General features: G+C 36.5%; 1 protein-coding gene across 1 annotated transcript; it reads left to right on the top strand.

Moving 5' to 3' along the window:
• The first annotated feature begins 1,385 nt into the window (after positions 1–1,385).
• On the top strand, positions 1,386–22,965 carry LOC135155655 (uncharacterized). The gene is made up of 11 exons (XM_064105406.1): positions 1,386–1,466; positions 6,597–6,711; positions 8,444–8,559; positions 11,869–12,153; positions 12,820–12,959; positions 13,825–13,909; positions 14,334–14,502; positions 15,388–15,572; positions 16,049–16,196; positions 17,879–18,012; positions 19,526–22,965. Exons 2-11 carry the CDS (start codon positions 6,645–6,647, stop codon positions 19,850–19,852), a joined length of 1,656 nt encoding a protein of 551 aa, XP_063961476.1. The 5' UTR covers positions 1,386–1,466; positions 6,597–6,644; the 3' UTR covers positions 19,853–22,965.
• The last annotated feature ends 729 nt before the right edge of the window (positions 22,966–23,694 follow it).

The raw sequence follows: 23,694 nt of genomic DNA, 5'->3' as shown, positions 1-23,694 counted from the left end.
TTGTAAGATGATGAGACTGTGTCCATTGAAAGCTTCTCTCCTTCCCCCTGAATTAAAACCATCAACGCTCTCTTTGTGGTTATCTATAGACTTGCTTCTCGGCCACCAAAATGAATGTTTATTCCATATCACTGTTTGTGAAAAATAAGCAAAAGTTTAAAATGTCATGTCTTTCTTATTTTACATCCGATTTTGATTAAATTCTCGGCATTATTCTTGTTTGATTTTTTTCTCTATTTATTCAAATCAACATTTTTCTGGAGTGGACTTATACCCCCGACTTTACCTTTAAATATATTTGAAGGCTTAAGGCCAAAATACGTGACCCCTTTTCCCTGGCTCTAGCTTGATGCCCTGTGGTAATACACACTCTTAAAATAACCTCTTCAAATTCTGAAAAGATTTCCTTGTCAAATATTTTCGAATAGAAAACTATTCAAAATGAATAGTTTTCTATTCAAAATGATTAGAAAACTGTTCAAAATGAAAAAGAATCGTTTCATTTTGAATGACAAAGATAAAAAGATTTCCTTGTCAAATATTTTGAATAGAAAACTGTTCAAAATGATTAGAAAACTATTTAAAATGAAAAGAATCGTTTCATTTTGAATGACAATAACAAAAAGATTTCCTTGTCAAATATTTTGAATAGAAGACTATTTAATGAAAATAGAGAATCGTTCCCTTTTGAATGACAAAATGCCCGGGGCACGTACTGACCTAAAAAATGTGCCGCCGCAAACACCCTCTTCACGCCTTAATTGCCTGCCGCTCCGTAGACCCCATATAAATTCAAGCACAATATTTAGTTCACAAGCCCTTTTTGAAAATTCTTAATCCCTTTTGGGGGAAATTTAATATCTAGACCCCCGGCCATTTTAAGCAAATTTCAGATTTTTTTGCTTCCAGAGCAATTGACAAAAAATAGCTCTCAACTTCAAACGGCATTTGACCCCCCCCCCCCCCCCGTCAGAAGCTTTGCCCGGCCCCCCCCCCCTCCAAGTTGCCCCCAATAATTTTCGGAGTGAAAAATTAAAGGGTTGAAAATGAGAAAGAAAAGAAAAGGGAGGGTTTTTTTGTCCGGCATTGCCCCCCCCCCCCCACATTTTGTTTTGCCCCCTATTTGCCCCCCCCCCCTTAAAAATCCTGGTGCCGCCACTGCTTTTAAGGTCACTTCGGTTATAGATCTCCTTTTCAGAGTCAACTCGGTTATACCTGTCCCCCGTTTCAGAAACCGGGGCCGCACATCCCTACCAAACCCAAAGTTGAGTGCCCCCCCCCCCCGACAAAATGACGTGGATGCTGAAAATTTTTGATACGTATTCTCTTCAAAATGACGTTGTCTTCGATGAAACATTTCATTGGTCAAACTTGTTGACTGACGTCACCGCGCCGGCCGCGCGCGCAGCTAGCGCAGCGCAGACGATCATTTGAAATCAGTCGCCATATCATGAGTGTATACCGCGGTAAGTTATCCAGTTTAATCTGTAAGATATTACATGATTTTGTCGGTGAAGTAGTTTTATTTTTATATGTATTAATATGCTCTATTCTCTTGAACAAATTTCTTGTATCTGCAACAGTGCCATCATACGATTTTCGGTCAAAATGCAACTCACAAAATGTCAATGCAACTCACAAAATGTCATGTACGATCACTGCGATGCTACTCGATGCACATACGTTATGAATATGATTGATGTACGGTAGCTTAGCCTTAGCCTACTGCATTCGACAGTCTGCATGCAGTTTGCACAATGATTAGTCTGGAATTGATGTTGTTTTATGATGTTCACCCCTGGGCCTGGCCCTGGCCCTGGTCTCGCGGCTAGCACTAGCAGTCTCAGTCATAAGACAGCAAATGGAACTCGAGTAAGTTAGGCTTGGAAGTTGGGCTAGGCTAGGCCTACCTTAGGTCTAACGTTAGGCCTATCTAACTAGTATTAGGCCTAACTTTAGGCCTACTAGGCCTAGTAAGTTATGGTTAGCAATAGCATGTCGAGTCGTCTTGAGCAAGGCAAGGCAAAACAAGGCAGACCCATGTAGGCCTAGCTATAGGCCTAACTGTTAGATCCCGGCGGGGCCTAGATCTATCTACATTACGAGTATATTCATGAAGCGTGGATTGTATAGGCCCTGAAGGCTAAGGTATTCAGCGATCTCATGCACAAAAATGTCAAGAAGCATATTTTTATTCCAAACCTCATTTCATACTAGGCCTGGGCCCTGACCCAGGCCAAGGCTAGACTAGATCAAGGCCTAGCCCTAGCCTAGCCTAGGCCCTAACTTAGTTTAGGCCTAGGCCTAACTTTAGTATTTGATATTCAATTTTTTTTCAATGAATGCCTAAGTTATGGCTTCACTGTCTTGAAGGTAGCTATAGCCTAGGCCTAGTACTAGGCCTAACTTAGGCCTACTACTGATTTTTTATACCCCCGCCACACACAAGGTGTGTAACTGTAAGGGGGTAGGCCTAGGCCCTATATAGGAATCACCGTGTGGCCGGGCGGGCGGGCGGTCCGTTGCAGAATCTTGTGGATCAAACTCCCTCAGTTTTTGATCAATTGACTTGAAATTTAATACATGGGTCCATAATGATATGTAGAAGTGCAAGATATATTTTTCGTCAAAGTCGGGAAATGCGTTGCCATGGCAACAGCATTTTTTGAGTGAAATTCATGCAAAAATCTTGTGGATCTAACTCCTCCCTCAGATTTTGATCAATTGACCTGAAATTTAGTAGGCCTACATAGGTCCATAATGATGTATAGAAGTGCAAGATATATTGTTCATCAAAGTTGAGAATTGCGTTGCCGTGGCAACAGCATTTTTTGAATGAAATTCATGCAAAAAATTTGTGGATCTAACTCCTTCCTCAGTTTTTGATCAATTGACCTGAATTTTTAATTAGGCTAGTAGGCTTACATAGGTCCATAATGATGTATAAAAATTCAAGATATATTTTTCGTCAGAGTCGAGAATCGTGTTGCCATGGCAACAGCATTTTTTGAATGAAATTTGTGCAAAATTTTTGTGGATCATACTACTCCCTCAGTTAAGGACCAATTAATTTGAAATTTGGAACATTAAGTCCATATTGATGTGTATAAAATATAAGTGCAAGATATAATTTTCGTCAAAGTCGAGAATTGCGTTGCCATGGCAACAACATTTTAAAATAAAATTGGTGCAAAAATCTTGTGGATCATACTACTCCCTCATTTTTTGACCAATTGATTTGAAATTCGGTGCATGGGTCCATAGTGATATGAAGAAGTGCAAGATATAGGCCTAATAGTTAAAAAAAAGAAGGTTGCACTGTTGATTGGATTCTCAGTGAAATGTCATTCTTTGATATATCTGATGATGCATAGTTTTTGCCCTAACTGATAGACTTCAAAATATTTCATTTTTTCTTTTCTTTTTGGGGTTATTATAGTGGGATATTATTTTTTATGTAGGTAGAGCGCTGCTGGCGGGGGTAGTATTATTAATCACTGATAGTGATATTTCTAGTTTTTTTATGTAGGCCTAGGCCTATATTATATGCATGCAAAGAGAGTCTTTGGCAAAGTGTCAAGATTGACATTGAGATAAAACTAGCCATCAGTGTCATAACTACCAGGCATGTAGCTGGGGGGGTTGGGGCAGTCACCCCCCAAAAAAAATCCAAAAAAGGAGAGAGGGAGAAAGGGGGAGAGAAAAAAAAAATGAAAAAGTAAGAGAAGTTAGGGAAAGGGCAGATGTAGAATCACAACAAAGATTGTCTTCTTTTGCTAATGATTTCAGGAAATTTCAAAGCTTCCACGCTTAGCGCAGGAGGGGGAAACTCAAAGCCTACCAGAAACCTGTGATTTTATTTCAATTCGTTTCAGAAATCAGAGTTTCTCAGTTGGCCTTTCTTGTAGATTTTAGTACTTTATTACTATGTGCTTTGATGAATTATCCCACATTTTAAGAGTAGCCGATTCGAAACATTTTCTAAGCATTATGGATCTTTAAGATTAGGCCTCAATATTTTTATCATAAAGGAAACCCTCTGTTGACATAGTTGTGACTGACTACGCATGTCAACACCTAAAGGCTAAGGGCACAGCCGTCTTGTAAATTCTAGAATAATATAATTAAAATAATGGAATTTCAACAATGAAAATTTCAAAACTCATTTTAGGTGACTTATTGTGGGCTTTTGAGATAGTAGGTCACATATGTAGACCACCCCCCCCCCCAAAAAAAAGGGCTTGACACACACCTGTCAGGTGGTCAGATGAGGCCAAATAAAAATAATTTCAATTTTTTTTTCTCGTCCCCTCCTTCCTTTTTTTGGGGCCGCCTTAATTGCTTTGTTATTTGATATTTTTGTTCTGAAATGATATGAATAAAAATATGAGGACTTCTAGACAATGATATACCAAAAAACATTAATATGCAATTACACCTTGTTTCGATCCTCTGTAGTGTAGTACAAGTGTTACTAAATTTGTGAAGAATGTGTTGAAGTTGACCCAATAGCATTTTTGTGTATAAAAAAAAATCAAATATCAAATAAATAACATGGAACCCCCTCCTCATTTTCGAAAAATCCGGACGAGAAACTAGGAATCGATTTTACTTGGCCTTACCAGTAAAAGTCACTGTCAGGCAATTAGCTTAGTTTGCTGGTCTGATATGACCGATATGTATATTGTCAGGGCTAGTAAAAAAGAACAAATCCGATCGAGGGGGGAAATTAGAGACATTTGCATATATTTACATGTATTTCAACAAATTCTAATTGCAACAGACTTTGTATTCAGGACTTTTTTATTTTCTCAGAATATTATATAAGTGATCTGATAATGAACAAAAATAAAGCCCTGTGTGATTTCAAAAAGATGCAAGTCTACTACCTCCCCTCCCCGGAACTTTAATTCCCAAGGCCATATAACTTGTTTTATAAAGATGTTTGAAACAAGAAAATAAAAAGGCCTCCATCTTTTTGGGGGGCACCGCATATTGAAAATATAGTGCTATAAACCGTAGGTATTCAGAAATTAATTCAATAAAAAACAAAGAGCCCCTCCTATTTTTCCAAAAACCAGAAGAGAACCATTTTTTTTTTTTTTTACTTGGCCTTAAAATGTGTGTTTTTTTTTTTTGGGGGGGGGTTTGTTGAAAAATTACTGGAAATGAAATATTGTGTGCCTACAAAATCAGATCAGATATTGTCTTTTAAAGCGAGCGTGCATGATTTCGCTCAGTGGCACATCTAAAATGGGTTAAGTCAGAGCAATTTATCGCGGCAAGTCATGTCAGAAGCCACTCCAGAGACATTTTTCAGCAGTGGCAGTACTAAGGGGGGGGGGGGGAGGGGACGAATTCCCCTGGAATTTTTTATTTCTGAACACTAAGCTTATAATGCCATGTAGGCCTACAAGAATTTCATATATGTGAGACATAATTTGGTTCCAAGAGCAAATATCGATCGGGGGGGGGGGGGGGGGGGAGGGGTACTAAACTTTTGTTTTGGTATGGGTGTGAGATTCGCAGGGCTGAAAATAGGGGCTTAAAGAATGGAAAGGCACCAAAATAGGGGCTCAAAGAACTGATTTTTTAAAACTAATTTTTGGCCCATTTTAAAGCTTGAGAACTCGTTGCCAGTTTTATGTTTACAAGTTCCATTATTGCCCTTGCCTTATAGACACCTGTATTTTTTACCCACACCTATTGATTTTTTATGTTGTAGAAACAGCAGCAACATACAAACCCACCACTCTAATGGTTTTCTCAAAATCGAAAAAATTATGAAATTAGAGGGGATAGTTTCCATCTTATAAATGTTCTTATGTCTCCAGAGACAAATACTTAACATTCCTGTATGAGTGCTTCTTAATTCAGCTCTAGTCTATCATGTCAAATTAAATCAGATAGAAATTTAGTTTGAGCTCTATTTGAGGGGAAAAAATTTAAATAAAAAAGAAATGTGTCTCATAATCGCCCAAGAGTTAAATTTTAGAAAAATTTATACCCAAGGAGTATTAAAATGACATTTTGATGATCAAAAAGTTTGAAGTCACCTGGTGGGTGTTTCATAAAGCTGTTCGTAAGATACGAATGACTTTACGAACGACTGGTGATCCTTTCTTGTGCTCTGTGATATCCCTATGTAATTGAATTATGACCTAAGAACATGTTCCAGTCGTGCGTAAAGTCGTTCGTAACTTTACGAACAGCTTTATGAAACACCCACCTGATGACCACAGATAGTGTGTTTATTTTGCTCAAAAGGACTGATTTCAATACAATTTTAGCCTCTTTAGGGGGTAAAGTGTATCATTGATGGGGGTTATTAAATTTTTGTTGCTGAAATAGGGGTGTTGTAACTTTATCGCCGTCGACTTTTTGTAAATTTGGACCCCCCCCCCCTCACAAGAAAATGCTAGCCCTCGTAGGAAAGAGATAGAAACAGATTTATGCAAAACTAATTTTCAACATTTGAGGCCATTAGGAGAGGGTCCTCTATATATGAGTTAAGTCAAATTGAAAATGTGATGTCAAATTAAAAAGTTGAACCAAACTTTTAACCCCGATAATGATTATCTTCCCTTTTTATACAGCTCCTTCCTTTTCACGGATCTCCTTCCAGATTGGAGTGTGTTGTCATCATGGATGACTTTGTTAAAGAGAAACTAGTGATGTGGGGGCTGGAAAGATTTCTGGAAAATTTTGAAGGTAAGCTTTTGTAATCATAACTGTTCAACTGTCGCAAAATTTGATATTGTTGCTTGAAGAATTTCTCAGACTGAGCAAGTTTAATTGAGTTTAACACTGCATTTGGTATGCAAAACAGTGTTAAATATGCACAGTAAATGCATGCCTAAGCCTTCCGTATTTGAATGTACGCAGCACGCAAGACATTTACTGCCGTTCAATCAAAGTCCGAGAATAACGTTGGGCGTTCATGGTTAGTAACAAATCACTTTACACACTTTTTTATCCGTTCGAGAAATTCCTCAAGCAACAATAAAATAATATTCCATCTATAATGTGAGCCTGTCTGGCTATGGATTTGTTTGGCCATGCTTTGACCTACGGAGCTGTTTGGCTTGTAGGGGGTTAGCAAGCTTGAAGGTGTGTGATGTCAAGCTTCCAAATTTTGCACTCATTTTTACTTGGAATATTTATAATGAGCGATCAACTTTAAATTGTTGTTCAAAATAAAATGTTTTGCCGACAGACTTACCCAACTTTCTGGGCAGTATGTAACCAGAACAATTTTGTCCCGCCTTATGTTTGTTGTTGAACCTATGACAAATGTGTACAAAATAGTTTTGAATTAAAAGTAGGAGTGGGCTTTATACAGGGGTCAAAAACACTTTTTTGGTAATTTAATTTTTACAACAGTGTTTTTTTTGTGGGAAATGACTTATCTCAATATAATATGGAAACATTTTGGACTATGTGTTTACCAAAAAGGTGCGCCATGCCCTCTTATGTCAGCTCATAGCTATTGAAATTGTGGGAAGGAGCAAAAAGTTACTTAATTTCACTCATTTTCAGTGAATATTTCTGTACCTTTGGTGTCAAATTAGATGCAAATGAAGTCAAAATACAAGATTTTGAAAGTTCTGTAAAAATCAGACATTTCGTTTTTGTGAAATGCGCCATCATAGGTTAAAATGTAGCATGAGGGTGCTTTTCATTCTTTCAAAATTTTTTTGAATTTTTTGCTTATCAAAGGATACCAGAATAAAGATAATACTAAGTTTGACATCCTCAAGAAGTTTGAGCTTTCTATTGCAAATGGTTTATCTGTAGCGACTATTAGAGTATCCGATTAGAATCGATATGTTTCCCATCAAATTACACAGAGGAAAATTTTGGTCGGTAAAGAGCGTGCATTATTTACAGGGGAAGGGGCAAGGAGAAACTTATGGGGGAGGGGTGTCATATGATTTTCAGTTGGTCAAATATTAAAGGGCATTTTGGGGAATTTGGGTCCTTGCATGCTTAGAACACAAAAGGGAAGATGCAATGCATTAATATGTGTGAGATAAACATAGTGTGCCTCAGGTTTTTTGCGCCATTATCACTTACGCTAATATTGCAGAAATATTTTGCTTACATGCGCACTAGAAAGCCATGTGAAGAACTTTGAATCTTCCTAATTTTCCAAGATTTGTGTAGGTCATCAGCAAATATTATGTTTCAAACTTCAAAAGTGTTTCTTGAATTTGATACCAATTAAATTCTACCAAATTCAGCTACATTGTATGTATTATGAAGATTCCCCAACTACTGCTCCATGAGATCGAAGCGAGAACTTCGACTCAAGAACCACTAATTTTTTTTCTTTCTAATTACACCCCTCATGAAAACCTGGTAAAAACACACATGCCCACAATGCCTGTAATCTGGATCATGAATAACACGGAATATGGTCATATGGTTTTATTTGTAACAGAACAAGAGATTGACCAAGAAACCCTCCTTCTCCTTGATGATCAAGCTGTGAAAGCGGATTTGATAAAGCCACTTGGTCCAAGATCAAAGCTGCTCCAAAGGATAAAGGAATTGAAGGTACTTTTATTTTGACTTTTACTCTGTAAAGGAGTATATCGGAAACACTATTCTAATGGAATATAATTGTACTTGTCCCAAGTGTGGTGAACTTATAGACGGTGGCAGTAAAGCAATTTTATGGCATTTACAGAATCGACATGGTGTTATTAAGGGCCGTATTTTTACAGAAAGTATAGTATGTATGCAGGAAGGGTGCCAACGAACATTCTCAGGCAGAACGGAACAGTTCAAGCGCCACTTGATGAGTCATGCTTGTACTAGAGAACCACATGGCCATGTCCCACCACGTCCACATGGTAATTTTGATAATGCTGCAGATGTTGACGCAGGCAATGATTTTGCTGAAAACATTGATGTTGACATTGACCCAACAGAAGGGGATGCTGAGATGTGGGATTATTTTGGTGAGGATGAAATTAAGGAACGGGCTGTCATGCTGGTTGCGGGTCTGCTGGCAAACAGTAGCATTGTCCATACCACAGTTAATGAAGTTGTAGAAAAGTCAGCTTCTTTAGTTAAAGACACGTGTATGTATATAAAATATAAGGTGCAAAAATTCGGTGCAGAAACTGGACTTGAAGAAAATGATGAATTTCAAAGTCTCCTATTGGATATAGATATGGTTTCCCACCCGTTTGATAACATGGAAAGTCAATACAAGCAGAAGAAATTCTTCAAGAACAGTGCAGCTTTTATTCAGCCTGAACAAACTACAATAGGTATTGCATATTATCCATGTAATAACCGTTTAACAGGCAATGTGCAGCAGGTTATGAAGACTATCACATGCCAGTACATTCCAATTAAAAAGCTAATAACCTTATTGCTTGAAAAAACAGATCTTATGAAACTAGCTGTAAGCTATGTACCAAGCACAGATGGTATGATGCATGATTTTCAAGATGGTTTTTTCTGCAGGCAAAGTAGGTTTTTATCTAGCACTCGTACAATCAAACTAATTCTGTATGTAGATGACTTCGAGGTTACCAACCCTCTTAGTCCTAAGTCTGGGACTCACAAACTGACAGGAGTGTATTTCAAAATTGCTAGTGTACCACCTCAATACCGGTCAACTTTAGCAAACATATATTTGTTGATGCTGTTCAATTCAAGTGACGCAAAACTTTATGGATATCCTGTGATTTTGTCACAATTGCTGAAAGATCTGAAGGTGCTTGAGTCAGATGGTATAGCCATTCATACCGACACTCTTGATGGAGTTGTAAAGGTTGGGATAGCACAAGTAGTAGGAGACAATCTAGGGATTCACTCATTGTTTGGTTTCAGCGAGGGCTTCACAGCAAACTTTCCATGCAGAACTTGCCGAATGCCACGTGCTGACATAAAGCATGCTTTACTTGAAAGAAAAGAAGTAATGCGGACACCTGAGAATTATCAACTGGACCTTAATAGGAATAGCTTACAAGAGACTGGTATAAAATCACCATGTATCTTGAATGAATTGACACACTTTCATACTCTAGACAACAGAGCACCAGACATCATGCATGACATGCTAGAGGGAGTGTGCCCCTTGGAGGTGAAATTGGTGCTGCATGAACTTATCAGAAAACAAGCTTTTACATTAGAAACATTAAATGCCAGGATTACGAGTTTCAATTACGGCCTACCTGATGCAAGTAACAAACCCTGCCCCTTCACTAGCAATCAGCTTCGTTTTCCTGATGGTGCTGCAGGACAGCATGCAGCACAAATGTGGTGCCTTGTCCGTCATATTGGAGTTATGCTTGCAGATCTTATTCAAGAAGATGATGAGCACTGGGAACTTATCGTAGCTTTGAAACAATGTATGGATATCATTTGTTCATCTAAGATAAGCAAGGGACATACCTTGTTCTTGGCACAATTAATTAGAGACCACCACATGCTCTTTTTGCAACTCTTTCCTGATCGTGATCTGAAGCCGAAACACCACTTCATGAGCCACTACCCTTCAGCAATGCAGCTGCTTGGACCTCTCATTATTTATTGGGTGATGCGTTTCGAAGGAAAGCACAACTTTTCTAAACGTTTGGCACACATTGTGTGCAATTTCAGAAATATTGCCAAAACTCTAGCCTACAGAAACCAAATGCAGCTTTGCTATAACGTATTAAGCAATCAGACAATGACACAGAAATCTGTTGAAACAGGTCCTGGTTTATCTGTGATGTTAGCATCATTGGAAGGTGCTGAAATTATATCTCAGACATGTAGCATACCTTTATATGATGATATATATGTTGCACAGTGGTGCAAGGTTTATGGTACTGAGTATCGTGAAAATATGATGGTGGCAGTTAGCAAAAATGACAATGGAGATGCCCAATTTGGAAATGTGAGAACAGTGCTTGCAGTTGGTACAACAGTTTTTCTTGTGTGCCATTTGTGGCATACATATGGATTTAAAAGACACTTCCATGCTTATGCGGTACAACCTAAAGAGCCAAAGGAAATAACTGTGGTTCAAGTTAAGAATTTGATTGACTCTAATCCCCTGCATGCTACTAAATCCTATGATGACGATGATGACTTGTATTACATAAGCACAAGATGTATGTTGTAGGTGAGTAATTCAATCGCAAAAAAGATTGATTTATTTTGCTAAGTTACTAAAACAGGATTTTCAATCTACTGCAGGTCACAAACCATTAATTTTGAGCCAGAGCTCGATATACAATGCACATGTAGAGGGTGCACAGCACACATGCACAATGTAGATAACATTTTTTGTTTGCATGTAGAGTTTCTGACCTGCATACACATTGTGCATGTGAAGAAATCTGATTAATTCGTTACAATTTCAACTCACAACTCACTTCCTTTATGACTGCTTGCTGTTCATAGCAATGTAACTTGACACTTTGACGGACATGCAGGATCCAAATTTTTGGTCTAAAAACTTGGATGTTAATACTGTATATAAGTTTTCAAGTTTTACATGTAATAGAAACTCTTAGTTTAAAAAAAAAAGTCGATGCTTTGACATAAAAACAAACAGACCAAAAAAAAAACAAAGGAGTACATAGACCTTCATGTTTGAGTAGCTCAATAGCTCAGGAACTCCTGAAAGAGCTTGTAAACCAGCTAGGGAGTTTTGTAAAGATTTAGTGATTCTACCTGATCTTAGTACAACTCTTGTATGAAACTATAAGTAGTATAGTGATTAAATGCTGATTGGAACTTTTGGAATTTTGAATAAATTATCTCTGGGAATCCATTGAGCACTCTGTTTTGGGAATTGTGAAAACAAATTTAATGATTTACTGTATTAATAACCATCTGTTCTGCACTTCGCTACTTGAGGGACCATCATTGATCTCTGAAGATTGCACGTTCTCTGAAGATATCCCAAGTACTAGCAACTCCTCACTGTCTATCCCAAGTGGTTCATCAACATCTATCATCAAACCACCAGAAGTTATCCCAAGCACCAGCAACTCCTCAACGTCTATCCGAAGCAGTTCATCATCAACATCTAAACCACCAGAAGATATCCCAAACACCAGCAACTCGTCAGTGTCTATCCCAAGCAGTTCATCAACATCTATCATCAAACCACCCGAGGCTAAAAAGATCAAGATGGCTCATGTAAGTTTTTAATCAACATTAAGGGAGGTCAGAGCCTTGCGACTTCTGTAAAATTGTTTTCATTGTAACTTGAAAACTGATAATGTATGCTGAATAAATGTAGACACTTTTTAAAAGGAAATTTCACAAGAAATCTAATTATAGCATCAGATTTTAGATTAAGAACTTGCTTTTCAGAAACTCACCAAAAACAGCAAGTTATTTATCCAATTTTTTTAACAAGCCTAGAAAAAATACTTTTGGGTAAAAAATGGGTAAACATCATCTAAATCGATAGTTCTTGGGTATGTTTTTTTTTTTTTAAGTTAAATTCCTATTTTTCAAAATATTTGTCAGTAAAGGCAAAAATCATTTTTTTAAACCAAAAAAACCCATGATTTGTAAAGCAGTTATTTGACACATATTGGCTGTTTTTTAGAAAAATATGAAATTAATTTAAAAAAAAGGTATGAAAACAATCCCAGAAACTATCGATTTGGATGATGGTACCACATTTAACGATTGTTGGCGCAAAATGAAGAAAAAAAATGTACTAGCTAGGCTCCTTGTTTGTTCCTGTTCCTATAGTATCTCTCTCATATTCTAGATGTGAAGGCCCCGGCACATACATGGATCACTTAAAGCATCCACTTATGGCCTTTCTTTGTAATCACTTCTGATCTGCAGGACATACGAGCCATCTTGTCCAAACGGAGAGAGGGGGAGGAGCTTATAAAGGAGATGGAGGAAGGGTGCATCAGCTACAATTCACGAAAATTGATAGTGAACACATTGGTCTCACACCTGATAGAGACATATACAAAGTGGTAAGCTAAAATCCTATGAGCAGAAAAAGGAAATGCTAGCGTATTTAGATGTGCTATACTATGTGGTAGTTTATTTGCTTATTTGCCTTACCAATTGACTCCAGTGATCAAATAGATGTCAAGGATTAAAAGTTTGACCACAGACACATACATACCATTTCAAAAGCAATCCCTTTCTCTTGTAGATGACACAAAAGTTAATTATCAACTTAACTGGTGCATTGCATACCAGAAATAACCAGACACTTGGTATAAAAATTGTATACATGTAATCTTATCTAACAAATTTCACATAAATTTATATTTTTTTACATTTTCATGGCATAATTGAAACTTGTGTGTTGATATTTAAACACAGCTTTTGAATTGTTTATCACATTTACATAACAAATACATGCAATGAGCTGACATTACATGTGTATTATGCAGGTGCTTGGAAATAGTTTGGTGTGATACATACACCTTGCACTGTTTGTCTGCTTTATTAAAGGATGGGAGTTTGGAATTACTAAAATCAGAAAATGGGTGGATCAAAATTTTGCTATATAAAGGATATTCTCAAAGCAGATCACCAATGAAGCAGAAGTTCATCAGACTACAATTCAAAGCAGGGAATAATTTTGCTTCCCAGATTTGATTAGAAATTTTTGGAGATGGGAAAATATTTAAAACAAATTATGTACAATCCCATGGAAAAAAAATTGTGACACAAAGTAAATTTTGTGTAGCAGCCCTGCAAAAAAGCAAAGCAAATTGCGATGCGATACTAGGTAATTTATTCCCTGCAAAGAATTGCATTTAATCTCTAATATATATAGCCTTTTAAAACAATATTCTTAAACATTCAATTTTCATTTTTCTAAAGGCCTAAAACAGAGCAAAAATTGGCAATGGCAAAATGCATTGTTACCCAGTTTCCTGCGTTGGACAATGATGATCATGATGCTTACGTAAGTTTTGAGTTCATTATGTTAGTTCATGGCTAGATAAATTGTGTGTAACATTGTTACTTGTTAAAGATAGGATCACCCATTTACAAGCCATGTTCATCATTGACTTTAGGCTCATGATGACCAAGATAACCATTGTTTATACTTAATATCAGCTAATGCTAAATGACCCCCTGAACACGTTATCTGCAGCAGGTTATTATTTACTCAACCAGACAAAAGTGGATGAAACTTGATACAACTGAAAGTCTAAATGCTTAAATCATTGAAAGGTTATTGTCTCAGATTGGGCAAGCCTTTATTAAGGTAAATCTGATTGACCGTACAGTTACCCCAAAGGGTAATACAAATTCTTATGAACAGTGATCTCTACTTCTAAAATTCAATAGTTTTGTTTTACTTTTTTTACTCTTTTACTTTAAAGTTGACCTGGTTCACTCCAGCAAGCCAAAACAAAACAAAAGATTCATCAGGTTACATTGAAATGCGGCTAAGGAACGTCAGATATCGTGATCCTGCCAGAACGCCAAAAGAAAGCAACAAGAAAGTGCAAGCAAACTTGCCTAATACAGAAGACCTGGATCTGTCGTCAGGTAAGGAAGAAATATAACAACTGAACATTACATAACCTTAGTTAATTGGTCATGGAGATCTAATAGGGGTATTTGTGTCTGCCAGGGAAGCATACACAGAATTAGTCTCAAATAATACCCATGCATGTGTATAGTGTCTTTTAAAAAGTGGGTTTAAGCAATCATGCTGACACATTCAAGCGACATCTGAATATACAAATTAGTTGCGCTGTAACGAAAATGAGGCAATTTTTCGTATCGATCTGAATGATATTTTGGAGATCTGCGCCACAAGTTCCTTCCTTTTTTTCTGTACCCTTTTTGTTTGTACAAAATAGTGAAATCAGTCAAGAAATATTCAGGGAAGTGGTTAATTCTTGACATCTTAACAAATAAACTCCTAGTGCTTTAAGGCTTCACATGCTTCATCTATTCAGCACCATGCACATTACAGTGTATGAGCCTGGGGGTTGAGCGTGCATCATGCAGGCTGCGACGATTTTTTCTTCACTTGATTGCCTGGTCAGGCAAGCTTGGCCTTAAAACTGCTTGACCTTGCTAACAAGCCGCATAACAAAACGGTCTGTGCAAAGTTAAAAGTCAGAATATGTTTATGGTTTGTAACTATTTAAGACATGTATAATTTTTGGATGTGTGTAACTTAAGTGATAACATTGATGCAAGCTAACTTACGATTTGATATTAATCATTGTTGCCCAAACCAAAAAATGATTGCCCAGGGCAATCAGGCAACCAATTGTCACAGCCTGCCCACATGTTTTATTTCTTGTGTTAATTTTTTACTGTCATCAGGTGAAATGGAACATTTGCTTGTGACTGTCATGACTTATAAATAAACTAAAAAGGCATAATGCATTAACTCCCTGAATTTATTTGCATATTTAGATAAGGATGAGGAAGTAGATGCAAAAATAAAGTGGCTTCAGGACCACAAAGAGCCAAGGCAACAAGTTCGATCATGGATGAGGGATACCTGTAAGGCGAGGGCAGGCTACATTAGAGACAATAAGGACAAACCTGTGCAAGAGCTTTTACTGTTGTTTCCACGTTTAATTGACACAGAAGGAATGGTAAGTTTTCAATGGTACTGACTAGTAAAGTCTTCCTGCTTTTGCAGTAATTCCTGCTTTTTTAATTTATGATTTCCAGCTTGATCTTGCACTTTTATCTAATTTCAGCCCGTTTTGAAGGCTTTTAAAAGCCCAGATTCATTCACATTTTCAGGTTTTTCCTTCAGGCCAGCTTGCATTTCTAAGACGATGGCACAGTTCTGTAATGTGATGTGAAAAAAATAGGGGTGTCTACATAGGGTGGCAAAATATCACAGCTCTCACAGTTCACAACTTATACACTTTTTAGCTCCCTGCGTTCAAATTTTTTGCAGAGCCATTTTTTGACCAGTCAGCTTAGTAAATTATTCAATTTTATGTATATGTAATTCTTGTAGTTTCCACTTTAATAGAGCAAATAGAATGTACAAAACAGGTTTTCTTTATACTAATGACAAAACATAAAACTATTCGATTTTAACTTTGTCTTTATACAGGTTGACCAGGATTTCCGAATTCTTTTCCCACAATCAGCAGATAAGTTATTCCTCACATGGCCGAAATTTTGCAGACATGTCCTGAACTATGCTGAAAAGCAGGTGGATTGGAGGCTATACCTTAACTTCAAAGGTGCTGTTGAAACAGGTAAAATGGTGCTTATGTCTAACAGCTTCACTCTTCTTTCAAACCTACAGTCAGGCCATGCCATGCCCGTCACTTTGACAGGTAACTTCCCTTTTTGACGGGCAAGTAATGAACATTTTATACAAATTCAGCCCATTTTGGACAGGCACTCTTTCAAAAATGAGGGGCAACTCCAAAATTCTAACTAAGGCCCTGCCTACAGTAGTGAATATGCAATTTGAAATCCATTCTACATGTATGTATTATAATAGCTTGGTGAAAACCTGATAATCCAGACTATGATTGTCCCATTTCAGTAAGTGGGATTAATGTTAATGTTAATTAATTAGAGCGATGTGAACTATATCAACATTTTTTACAATTTGCAGTAATAGTAATAAACTACAAATATGTCTGGAAAAGTATTTGTTTCTTTTAAATATGAATATTATTATTAATTCATTTACTTTGTCGTACGAAAACTTGCTTCCTTCATCATATCATTGCTGAGATGATAAAAGCCTTATATCTCAACAAAAAAGTGAAATGTTCAGGAGAGCATAAATACATTAATTGCTTTCAATACAAGATTACAGATCGTGTTCATGTAAGTTGCAAGGTTCAGTAAGTTCATTGTACATGTAGGACATAATATTTGCAAATTGAAATGCAAAAGTTTGTCAGAACAAAATCTGAATTAATTAGCAACAACAAAATCTTTTTTAAAGTCATTTTCATCAAAATTTGACATGCAGATCGATTTTTATCATCTCTACGCCAATATTGGGATCTTAGATTTATGCTACTGACATGTACAGTGATTTTAGTATTGAAGGATGAAAATTTTTGTAAAAAATTTGCTATTTCAAGATAACTCTAATTTGACCTCTGCCAACATCATTCTCACCCACCTAAGACTATAATATAACCAATGATATTATAGTCTCATTCACTGGTGTTGAGTCGTATTTGATAACCACCTCTTTATCTCCAATTTGAAATAGTGTGATATGAATGGAGGACAAAGCCCGTGTTTGATGCTGGGAAGGGGGTCTTAGTAAAAGGGTGGGTACGGGGATGTGTGGCCCGAATAGGGTCCTTTTTGGCCTCTCTTGTTTACCTATGGCCCCTTTTTTAAAAATTGGTGTACATATTAATTTTTGAGGAATTTTTCTTTGGTTTACCGATATATTGTCAAAAAGTACTTATTTGCATTCCAATTTACTTGGTATTAAAAAACACTGATTAGTTTTAAAAAGGCCCCTTCCAAAAGCAACAAAAGTAAATGGTTAACACATGGGTTGCAAATTTGCATCTTCTTAGGTTTACTCATCAAAGGGTGGTTGTTGGAAATTTTGGGTGTTCGGGCTGCACATCTGTACTTAACTTTAATCTCAGGTTAGATGTGATAAAATGAGCACAAATTAATCTTAGTCTGTCCTGGAGTTTACTTCTCTGCAGGTGTTTTTGCCGTTGCTATCATGTCACGTTTGCGGCGTCTGTACGCGCTTTCATATGCACTTGTTTGATTCACAACACGCTCCCATAACTGGTTGATGAGCAATTTACTCTTGCTATGCTGCGGCATAAATTGTTCTTGTACAGATGTGACTTTGATGTGAGTTTGAGAGAAAATAAACATTTGGAAGAACTATAATTTAGAAACTTACAAATGTAGTTGTATCTTGTCTCCTATGTTTCAGATGAACAGGAGGTAAACTTATCTCTGCAGGTGTTGCCTATGCTGTTTCCACCGGGAAAGAAGAAAGGGGCAAAAGGGAGAAGTGGTTCTTCAACGAAGGATGAAGCCCGCAAGGCATTCGTGCAGCGCAAAGAGGTGAGGAACAAATTTTATTTTTACTATTTGGCACACACTGTTTCAGACAGATCAAGCAGAAATTAAACAAATACCCAGAGCCTGCTATTAAAAGGACAGGACTGAGATTATTTTAGTGATATTACATAAAACACACAGTGGCTCATTGCAAAGGGTTGTAGCACCTGGGCAAAAAGTAGAAATTGCTCTCCTACAGTATATCTTGGGCACTCCTATGACTCCATGAAAGCCTAGACAAAAATATGACATTTTGTGAAAGAAACTGCAGTAAACTCCTTTCTGGATGGAATTTTTTATAGTAAAATTTAAATAATTTGACAAGCCCGCTATAGTGCTCTATAAGTTTGAGTCAGTTAAATCAGCTATATGACACAAAAACTAAGCAATTGTGGCAGCAAGGGTATTTACACGTCTGAGACGCATAGTGTGTGTGTGTGGGTGAATTTTCGTCTTTTTTAACCCCCAAAATTTGACATTTGAAAACGTGGATCCGTCAGAAAAATCTGCAAACAGACGTGTTTATTTTGAATCTTCACAGAAAAAATAATCAGTTTTAAGGCTGGTGTCAACCTGTCAATGTTTGAAAAGGTTTTGCTCTGTAAATCAGCCTTAATTATTATTCCTAGTAAATGAGTGCGTTTGTAATCATAATAGGAATATGAAGCTATCCATTATGAGACAATATATGACAGTGCATTTAGCGGTCAACACAGTGAAGCTACACATTATAACTAAACGCGAACTGCTCTACTTGGTTTGGAATATTGTATGTTTGAATAGGGGTGTACATTTTTCAATAAAAATGTTGTTTTTTTTGGGGGGGGGGTGTTGACATCATCTTTGGTTTGAAAATTACTCAAATTTGTGACTGAGAATGAGAATAAAAGATAGAATTAATTGTTTTGCCTGTCATATATCGTCTCATAACGCAGGCGCGGATCCAGGATTTCTGGGGGGGGTTCAAACTGGGAAAATTTTCTGACAATAATTTGAAACCTGACAAGCAAAAAAAAAAGAAAGAAAAAGCTTATCACTCCTTTTTGAAATCTGACAAGCAAAAAAAAAAGTCTTTATTACTCCTTTTTGAAATCTTACAAGAAAAAAAAAAAGGTTATCACTCCCTTTTTTCCCCCGCTCGCCCCCCCCCCCCCCCGTATCCGCGCCTGTCATAATGGATGGACGTACATTACAAATGATAGTACTGTTCCGTAGTGATTACTAAAAAACCTGAGAAATTAATTTTAAAAAAAATTTCTTTGAAAACTGTTCTGGAGGAAAATATGTTTCAGTGAGAATTGAGTTCAACGAATATTGGCATGTATAGCTGCTGGCTGTATTTCCCTGCATTTATCAGAACTTAGTCTGGCATTCAGTATAGCCCTCCGCTTCACAACCCTCACTACATTTGCCTGTTTTACTAAGATTGAAATGATGCACTAAATATTCCCTCCTTCATTTGTGGATGGTTCTGCTATCTCACTTGTCACCAATTTTATTTGTATTTCATATGCAGATTGGTACAAACATACCAGGCTTCTTGGACCAGAAGACTCAAACACAACCGTTTGTGTTAATTCAAGGTGAAATTGACAAACCAGAACAAGTGTTTGTTGTTGTGGAAAATAGCACCATCCCATGTACAAGTCTCCTGAAAGGAATTGATATATGCATGAAACTAGTGTATATCCTTGATATGGATTATGCTTGGCAATGTCAACATGTTTGGGACTTTCTGCAGAAGAATGTTTACAAACTTGGGCAGGTGAAAGGTAGAGGTACCTCAGTTCCAGCAGTAACACTTCTCAAAACCTATCTAGAAAACAAGGTAAAAGAAGTTTAGGGAGGCATATGTTTGTACAACACATTTAGGTGAATTGGTGTATTTAAGCCTAATGGATGTACCTATAGTGTTCTGATTTTTGTAGCTTTAAGAAGTGGTAATCTTTGATAGGTAAATAACTTGCATCATTTGTGAAGACAAATCCATGCACTCACAGTTAGTGATTTGTTGATACTTTCTTAACCAGACAGCAATTACAACCAACATCAAAGTAGGAGTGCATTGATTTGTCTAATTTTAATTTCAGTGCCATAATGTTTGGGATTTCTTAATTGCAAACGAATGTATACACACTGTGGCAGGGGAAAGGCAGAGGTACCTCAATGCCAGCAGTAACGCGTCTTGTAGAAAACAAAGTAGAAGAATGATATGAAAGTAGGCTTTTTCTTTTGAGAAATGAATGTTGTGCTACAAACACTACTTCTCAATATATTCAGGTATGCTGTAGGTGTGCATTTTGTATCTAACTGTGTATAATTTTACCAAATTTAGGTGTGCTGAAAATCGCACACCTCAAGACTATTTTAGGTGTGCTATCGAACTTGTACGCCTCAAATGAAAAAGCCTGATGAAAGTTTAAACTTCAACAAGTACTACATAAGTACTACGCTCACCTGGAACATTTTCACTAGTCCAACATATTAGCGCAGTGATACCTGTCTAAAAACGGCAACCTCATCTGGTATAACATCATAAAAGATTACATCATGAAAACATTACAATGTTGCTCCACCTGGCCCCTTGGGTAAAAGAAAATTGAAAAGATGTACATATTGTTTTTTGTATGATGTCATACCAGTTGTAGACAGGTATCACAGCACCTCTGTCTGCAGAAGATTAGCGTAAAACTTATTAACTAGTGTTGAAGTTCAAACTTCGTATTATGTTAAATATCACTACGTATGAATATCTACTCGGATATAAGATTATAAAAAGTGTAGGAAGGCATATCTTTTCGCAGCAAATTTATGTGATTTATCTTTTAAAAACTGATGCTTGTCAGTGCCAACATGTTTGGGATTTTTTACTGGGCAGGGAAAAGACAGCGGTACCTCAGTGCCAGCAATAACAGCCTATATATAGAAACAAGGTAAAGAGGTTAAAGTGCGTAGCCTACTGGGTTGTATATATGTGTTAGGGTTTTTGTAGCTTTAGAAGTATTTATCATAAATAGGTAAATAACATGAAATAACAGAGAGAAATGTGGAGGCAAGCACATTGTGCAAATGCCAACATTTAAAGAAAGAATGCAACCAAAAGTAACAAGTTTTGTTTACCAGCATAAGTAGACAAAACTTGTTTTCATTTGAAAATTGGGCTGGAAGTATTAAAGAAGCGAGTATTGGACCATTCTCATAACTGGCAAGTTCAAAAGAAATTTTTGTTTTCTAAAAATCTCACAATATTGCTTGAAATTGTTGTACAGATGTATAGATACAGATTTTTTTTTTTCAGATTGGTCAAGTTCAGTGAATTAAGGGTGAAAATCAATCACAAATGTCAACAATTTTCTTGTGCAATAATGTTCTTGCACCCAAACCCCTACTTGTGAAGTCAAGTGGGTAAGTCATTCAAGTTGTATTTTTAAGGAGGTAGGGCAACCAAAACAAAAATTTAGCATGTTTTATGCGCTGTCTCAAAATATCACCTCTTTTTTTTTTTGAAAAATGAGATATGCATCTTAAAGCAAATTATCTGAAAACCTAAAAATGACATTGATATTCATATTCAGGCCAAATCAGTGATTTTTTTTGAAAAACTCACATGATTTAAATCATGATTTAAATCGACATGATTTAAATCAAACAACCCTGGATGGGTTCTTCATGAGAAGTAGATTACAAATTTCTCAGGATGGCAATTGAAAGTTTGTATTGCTCACACCAAAGAGAAACCATAAATTCTAAATTTAAAGACACTTTTAAAAATGCAGCTGTTGAATGCCAGTAAATCAGGACTCAAACCAGAGAAACCGTTCGATTTTGTCGCCGCCTCAGAAAAAATATCTCAAACTTTTAACATTTTAACATTTAAAAAATGTTAAAATTTTAACATTAAAATTTATCATTTTAACATTTAAAAAATGCAAAATCTGGTTTTAGCTAATCTCAAGCATGTAACTTTATACAACCTATTCCTTTGTCCTTAAAGGGCAAGTCCACCACAACAAAAAGATGATTTGAATAAAAAGAGAAATATCAAACCAGCATAACGCTGAAAATTTCATCAACATTGGATTTAAAATAAGAAAGTTATGACATTTTAAAGTTTCGCATAATTTCACAAAACAGTTATATGCACATCCTGGTCAGTATGCAAATGAGGGAACTGATGTGGTCATCCACTCGCTATTTCTTTTGTATTTTTATTATATGAAATATGAAATATCGTAATTTTTTTCTATATTACAAGTTTTAAAAGGGCTTGACTACTTCCTACATGTGGGGAATCCACTTCTGCAACATACTGCAATTAAACAAAGAGCTCCCTTATTGACAAAACTACAAAATTTGAAAATATTCTATATTTCATATAATAAAATACAAAAGAAATAGTGAGTGGGTGACGTCATCGGTCCATGCTGACCAGGATGTGCATATAACTGTTTTGTGAAATTAAGCAAACTTTAAAATTTCATAACTTTCTTATTTCAAATCTGATTTTGATGAAATTTTCAGCGTTATGCTTGTTTAATTTTTTTTCTTTTGATTCAAATGAACTTTTTGTTGGGGTCGACTTGCCCTTTAAAAGGAGATGTTAACCTAGAGCTGTGAATGCTTTGTATACCAGATGTAGCTCGAGAATTGCAAACCCTATTTTTGTGGAAACAATTCTTACTATGAGAAAGCTTTACAATGGCTTAAAGGCATTGGTCAACATGGTGTTCAATTTTAAAAATCTGAGCTGCATGTTCTTACATGTATGCTATCAGGATGTCTATTGGAATATAGAAATGAACCTGAGGGGGGGATGCTTGAAGTTTTATCATTTACAGAAAAAACTTTTTAAAATTGGATAACTTCAACTTATCATCCCATGACTACTGTGCAGGAATTATTGTCTTACACTACATAATAAACATAATGTTCATAGAGCATGTCTTGATAGTGAATAGGTGACTTTCTTTTGTTTTTACTTATGTAATATACCTTTCTATAATTTGTTATGTTTTTTATATTGTTAATGTTACCAATTCCTGAATTTGGTGTTGCAATAAAATGTGTTATATGTGAAAGCTAACACTGATGATTCTCCTGTTTTCTTTATGTGTGTATGACAATGATTCTATTCATTTTGAACAGGATTCTATTCATTCTTGAATAGAAAGACTACTCATTCTTGAATAGGAATACTATTTAACTTTGAATAGGGTATATTCCAATTTAACAAGAGGATGAAACTGATTCTATTCATTTTTAATAGGATTCTATTCATTCTTGAATAGGAAAACTATTTAACTTTGAATAGAATACATATTCATTTATTTGAATAGATTTTCCTCTTCATTTTGAAGAGAACCTTGTAAGTGTCCCTCGGAAGAGGTTTTCTATTCAAATCTGAATAGATTCTATTAAAAAATGAAGAGGTTTTTTTTAGAGTGCAGTGCCGTGTGCCCCACACAGGGGCGGCGGAGCGACCACAGAGACGGGTTAGTGGCTAGGGCGACCCCGATCCGATTGACCGTCAGATAGACAGATTTTCGACACTATACCAATTTATAATTTCCTTTGTCGGGTGAAGGTTAAGGTGGTTAAGGCACCGGCGTTCAAAGCTGGGGGCCCGGGTTCGATTCCCGGCAGAGAGCTCTGGGGAACCTTGATTTAAGCTACGCCTACCATTGT

Source organism: Lytechinus pictus, chromosome 10 (assembly GCF_037042905.1).
Source record: "Lytechinus pictus isolate F3 Inbred chromosome 10, Lp3.0, whole genome shotgun sequence".
Taxonomy (NCBI): Eukaryota; Metazoa; Echinodermata; class Echinoidea; order Temnopleuroida; family Toxopneustidae; genus Lytechinus; species Lytechinus pictus.
Note: the sequence above shows the minus strand (reverse complement) of the source record. Positions and strands in the feature narration are given on the sequence as shown.

Bases quoted from the DNA above. Each gene is read 5' to 3' on its own strand.
- LOC135155655 (XM_064105406.1), top strand. From the start codon at position 6,645: ATGGATGACTTTGTTAAAGAGAAACTAGTGATGTGGGGGCTGGAAAGA. The intron at 6,712-8,443 runs GTAAGCTTTTGT...TATTTGTAACAG, and splicing joins ATTTCTGGAAAATTTTGAAG to AACAAGAGATTGACCAAGAA. The intron at 16,197-17,878 runs GTAAAATGGTGC...CCTATGTTTCAG, and splicing joins CAAAGGTGCTGTTGAAACAG to ATGAACAGGAGGTAAACTTA.